Source organism: Carya illinoinensis, chromosome 2 (assembly GCF_018687715.1).
Source record: "Carya illinoinensis cultivar Pawnee chromosome 2, C.illinoinensisPawnee_v1, whole genome shotgun sequence".
In the NCBI taxonomy this organism is placed as follows: domain Eukaryota; kingdom Viridiplantae; phylum Streptophyta; class Magnoliopsida; order Fagales; family Juglandaceae; genus Carya; species Carya illinoinensis.
Genome location: NC_056753.1, coordinates 1136283 through 1142189, shown reverse-complemented (window position 1 = coordinate 1142189; position 5907 = coordinate 1136283). Strand labels below are relative to the sequence as shown.

General features: G+C 38.3%; 1 protein-coding gene across 1 annotated transcript; it reads left to right on the top strand.

Moving 5' to 3' along the window:
• Positions 1-2023: 2023 nt before the first annotated feature.
• LOC122296129 (probable indole-3-acetic acid-amido synthetase GH3.1) lies at positions 2024-5024 on the top strand. The gene is made up of 3 exons (XM_043105578.1): positions 2024-2691; positions 3054-3155; positions 3295-5024. The coding sequence occupies exons 1-3, from the start codon at positions 2372-2374 to the stop codon at positions 4667-4669; spliced, it is 1797 nt and encodes a 598-aa protein (XP_042961512.1). The 5' UTR covers positions 2024-2371; the 3' UTR covers positions 4670-5024.
• Positions 5025-5907: the final 883 nt, after the last annotated feature.

Sequence of the window (5907 nt, the reverse complement as noted above, 5' to 3'; positions counted from 1 at the left end):
TGCTTGCTGGAATTTTCACAGGTCAAAAACCTAATTTGTTGACAAATTTCAGTACTTAGAATCTTCCGTGACTGCTTAAGAAACTGGCCACAAAGTATGCTTCTGCCGGGTCGTATTCATTAGTCAATCATGACATGTATGCTTGAGCACCGATCAAGGAGCGGGGTTGCTGGGTCCGTAGCAGTTGCGGTAGCTATAAATTTTGGTTAAAAAATCATGAGTGATGTCGATGCATATATATATAACCCATGAAGAAACATAGTATGTCTTTTTATTATAACTCCAATTCCTTTCTAGATAGCTGGTCTTAATTATTAATATATTATGCAGAAGAAAATTAATAATAATTTCTCATGCAGCTACTGGCCGGTTTACATTTCTTATTTTGACACGGTTTGATTGGTAATAATTCATATGCCATATATGTCGTGCACGTACATCATGTGATGAATTAGCACATATGGCTAAATTATTTTTGTAATTGCTAACTTACCTAGCAAGCTTACTGTAGTACTGTTGGTGATCGATGCAAGAGAACCTTGCTCAGATGATCCTGAATTGATAAATTTTACGTTGATAGTGTTGGATTATATATATATATATATATCTTAAGAAGGTATATCAATGCAAATATGGCAAGAAACAGTGAAAAAACTTCATATTGGGACAATATTGCACACATATCAATATTTTGACCTTAATTTTAATTACGGGTATCAACATCGCATATATGATCTTAATTCAAAAAGCTTTCTCAGCACACGTTGTGCTCACCAAGCTAGCAACTCTTGGCCAATGGTCCAAGTTTCAACCCTAAAATCAACCGTTTGCCCGTTCAAATCATCAATTTATATTAGTCTTTAACTTTTATGAAAATGTTTCGTTTTCATTTTTAGCCATGATTTTGATTGTCACCATCTTTTCCCTTTTCCAATATCTAGGTACGTAGTTCTATTAATTAACTAGCCGCCAGGATAACTCTAATTTTGTCCGAGATCAGTTGGTCACAATAAATTAAGCAAACATTGGATTGAAAACTGACGTTTGTCCGCCAACTCTTCTATGTGTAGATTTATATTCTATGATGGAAGAAATATAGTGCTTATTGTGATTTAACATCTTCTGGATAAATAAAAGAGAAGTACTACAGCTACAAAGATATATCATAAAAATAAATTTACAAATTAATATATTTTGATATGATACATTACATCTACTTTACAATAAAAATAATTTTACAATCATACCATATTAAGACTTATTGGCCGGTTTGTGAGTTTATTTTTATCAAATCTTTTTATGATTAAAGCATTTCTCTAAATAAAATCAGAAGCAATGGCTAAAGTCCCATGAAATAAATATTATCTAATTTACAATTAAAACATAAGTGCAGCACGTATATACTACTGTCAATCTTTCAATCGGATATTAAAATACTTGGACAAGCCTAGGTAGCATCAAGAAAGAGTACTACATAATTTGTGACTGTCATATCTTCATGGTAAATTTACTCCCTTCGGATCATTAATGGATGCATGCAAGACATAATATCAAACCACATAATTAAATCTCTATCTTATTTATATTATATGATTTCTAATCATATTTATGCATGGTTAAGCAGTTATTAATCCTTCATTTATATAACATCTATGTCATGTAGTCAACACGTACACGCAAGATTTCGATCGAATTCTACCTTAACACCATGTGCTGTTTTAAGATAATTAATAATTTAATATGGCTTATTATATATGTCATATGGCTTAATTTATAAATATATATATATATATATATATGTATAACTTGTATAACAAAGTTCTGACTTAGCTTGTTCATCAAAGTCAGATTATCTCCTGTTGCCAACACGTACTAAATTTGCTTATAATTTAGCATACTCTTACGGTCCCGACCGTCTCCAAAACAGCTTCGTTGGCCGGCAGCTGTCGTTCATGTCGAAGACCAACAGTTCTGACCTGGCAAATATATGGGCCCGGCATGTCGGGCTGCAAATAGCCACCCTACATCTCTTGGACCCCACATGCTGCCTTTTCCACTTACATTTGTTTTTTCTATTGGTTTGTCCCGGTGACCAGGAAAAGCTCCGCTGGAACAGTTCCAAGCTGCTGTTCGTCCAGCCGTTACCGTGGCTAATACTGTTACGTGGACTATGGCGTGGCATGATAGTAAAGCTAGAAAAAGAAAATGTCTAAATTCCATTTTATTTCACCTATAAAGGCAAGCTCCTTCACGAACCATGAACCCACACTGCACCAGTTGTACTGCTAGCTAGTTCTCTCATATATTCTGCCTTCGATTTCTTCCTTTTTCTTTGAAGTGAACTGTGTGATCTCTCCCTAAGCTTTCAACAATGGCAGTTGATTCACAACTCTCCTCCCCGCTTGGCCCTCCGGCGTGCGACAAGGATTCCAAGGCGCTTCAGTTCATCGAGGAGATGACGAGGGAAACAGGCGCTGTCCAGGAGAGGGTTTTGGGGGAGATACTGATTCGGAACGCCGAGACTGAGTACCTCAGGAGGTTCCAGCTCAATGGAGCTACGGACCGAGACACGTTCAAGTCGAAAGTCCCTGTCGTTACTTATGAGGATCTTCAGCCTGACATCCAGCGTATTGCTAATGGTGACCGATCCTCCATCTTTTCGGCTCACCCCATTTCTGAGTTCCTCACCAGGTGAAGATATTATCGAGCTAATCAATCTCACTTTCACACTTGCTGTTAAAATATAAAGAATAATAAACAAATTAAGAAACTACAAAGAGACAACATGCGTACGAAACTATATTAAGTGGTTCAACCTTTGCCTCTAACGGAGAAGAAAAAAGATACATTTAGCAAACTTGTACTTTATATATACATACGTGGAGGTAATTTACTGAGCCACCTGGCCAACTTGCACACAGTTTATATAAAACCACAAGAATTCTTTAGTTTGTTTTGCGTAATCCAACGGCCGCCTAAAGAATATTATAACGAAATTATTTGGGTTTAATTTTCCATTATTTTTGTTATGAAATTAATTGTGAAACTTGCAGCTCTGGGACTTCGGCTGGTGAGAGGAAACTAATGCCGACGATTCATGAAGAGTTGGACCGTCGCCAGCTATTGTACAGTCTTCTCATGCCGGTGATGAACCAGTAAGTACATATATATATATATATATATATATATTTTATATTGGACTCCTTTGATTTTTGGCAAGGCTTACATATTTCGATTTATTGCTTGAAGACTAAAATTCGGTTTCGTATTAATTTGAAAAATGATATTTCACAGATACGTTTCCGGTTTAGACAAAGGGAAGGGACTCTACTTCTTGTTCGTTAAGGCAGAAACAAAGACTTCCGGTGGGCTCTTGGCACGTCCGGTGCTCACCAGCTACTACAAGAGCGAACATTTCAAGACCAGGCCGTATGACCCTTACAACGTCTACACCAGCCCGAATGAGGCTATTCTCTGCGCCGACTCGTTTCAGAGCATGTACACCCAGATGCTCTGCGGTCTCCTTATGCGCGAAGAGGTTCTCCGGGTCGGTGCTGTGTTTGCCTCAGGCCTGCTAAGAGCCATCCGGTTCCTACAACTTCACTGGCAACAACTGGCCCATGACATCTCTAGTGGAGCTTTAAACCCTAAAATTACGGACCCTTCTGTCCGGGATTGCATGTCCAAATTAATTGTCAAACCCAATCCCGAACTCTCCAAGTTCATAACCCAAGAGTGTTCAGGAGAGAACTGGGAAGGTATAATCACAAGAATTTGGCCTAACACGAAATACCTAGACGTGATTGTAACGGGTGCAATGGCTCAGTACATACCCACTCTTGAATATTACGGCGGAGGGCTACCCCTTTCATGCACTATGTATGCCTCCTCCGAATGCTACTTTGGGCTTAACCTCAAGCCAATGTCCAGTCCTTCTGAGGTGTCCTACACTATCATGCCAAACATGTGTTACTGCGAGTTCTTGCCACACGAGCCGGACGCTCCAGCTGTATCTTGTGACTCGCCTCCAGAGCTTGTTGACCTTGCCGACGTCGAAGTTGGGAAACAATACGAGCTCATAATCACCACCTATGCCGGGCTTTGTCGCTACCGAGTGGGCGACATCCTCCAAGTCACCGATTTCCACAACTCGGCTCCCCAGTTTCGCTTCATAAGAAGAAAGAACGTGTTGTTGAGCATCGACTCGGACAAGACGGACGAAGCGGAGTTGCAAAAGGCTATCGATAATGCATCAGCGCTCCTAAAGGAATTCAACACAAGTGTGGTCGAGTACACGAGCTATGCAGACACAAAATCAATACCAGGACACTATGTACTTTACTGGGAGTTGCTGGTGAAAGACCCGGCTAACTCTCCGACTCATGAGGTCCTGAACCTATGCTGCTTAGCCATGGAGGAGTCTCTGAACTCGGTATACAGACAAAGCCGCGTTGCAGACAACTCGATCGGTCCCCTTGAGATTAGGGTGCTCGAGAATGGCACCTTTGAAGAGCTCATGGATTATGCAATCTCCCGGGGTGCATCTATCAACCAGTACAAAGTTCCAAGGTGCGTGAACTCCTCCCCGATCGTGGAACTCCTCGACTCCAGAGTGGCCTCGGTGCATTTCAGCCCTGCCCCGCCGCAATGGAACCCCGAACGACGTTGATGTTGACCATATGCATGACGGCATGGAATAAGAGAGAAGATACTAAGATTCTGTAGGGCTACCAAGCCAAAAGGCCATTTCTTGTTGAATTTTACTTTGCTTTTTAAAAGTGTCTTTCGATTGATCAGTTTCTTTTTTTTTTTTCTTTAAAATATATTGAAGGGTGTGCATCTGTATAATAGCTTCAGATTATCTTCTGAGCGCTTGACGTAATTGTCATGGATGTATTTGTTAGTGCATCGTATCTTATCCTTTTCTGCCATGACAATAAAGGTGGCAAATTGTAAGTTTACTTTTGTTTCGAAGGTTGTAATATTAATTTGAATTTAAATAGTTTTTGTACTTAGCAGTGCTATATCCCAGACTTGAAAAAATAAATATAAATAAATAAAAAATAAAAACAGGTTAATGGTGTAGTGTTGTTAAATATAATTTTTCATCTGATTTATATATTTATATGGGCTCTATTTCCATGGAATTCTAAGGCTATGTTTGGGAACACAACTTTTCTAGATCTTTTTAGATTAGTTCATTACTATTTATAAATTATTTTACTATCATTTACAAATGATTTGAAATATTCTTAACATCCAAACGAAACTAATTAATTAGCTCAAACATGCGGGTTCAAATTTTGCCGGAACATATATCACTACCTGTGAGTTCCTCTCCCCAAGAAGGTCATAAATGTTATAAAAATCAAATTATTTATGAATAGTAATGAACTAGTTTATGAAATAGTAGTTGATAATTTTTGAATAGTAGCGAAATAGTCCAAAAATTTAGTTCCTGAAGAGACCATAAATAAATGGATGGATGTCAATTTTATGCTGGCGAGTTTGTGTGGACTGGGGTAGGCAGATCTCTATTATTATGCCCTATGATTTTAACTAGACTAATGTTAGATGCAATTTTAAAGTGTGTAAATATCATGCATTGTCTTTGAATAAAAGTAGGGTATTGTGAATTCTAAATTTATCTTTTTTTGTTTTTCCATAAATATGATTTCTCTTTTCATAACAGTACTTACGTACGTATTAATGGAGCGAGCTTCAGTATCTAGCTAGCTAGGAAAGTATCTTTATATTGGTTTCCATGACTCACATCATGCTGTTACTAACCAGTAATCCGTTGAAGCCAAGCAGGGAATCATGAGGCAACTAAACTATATAGGCGCCTATATATCTGATCCATTCATAGCATTAATATTATAATGTAAAGGAGAATTTGCAACAATG

What these genes read in the sequence shown, in the direction of transcription:
- LOC122296129 (XM_043105578.1), top strand. Translation starts at nt 2,372, where the DNA reads ATGGCAGTTGATTCACAACTCTCCTCCCCGCTTGGCCCTCCGGCGTGC. An exon ending in ATTTCTGAGTTCCTCACCAG is followed by an intron (nt 2,692 to 3,053) that starts GTGAAGATATTA and finishes TGAAACTTGCAG; the next exon opens with CTCTGGGACTTCGGCTGGTG. An exon ending in CTCATGCCGGTGATGAACCA is followed by an intron (nt 3,156 to 3,294) that starts GTAAGTACATAT and finishes GATATTTCACAG; the next exon opens with ATACGTTTCCGGTTTAGACA.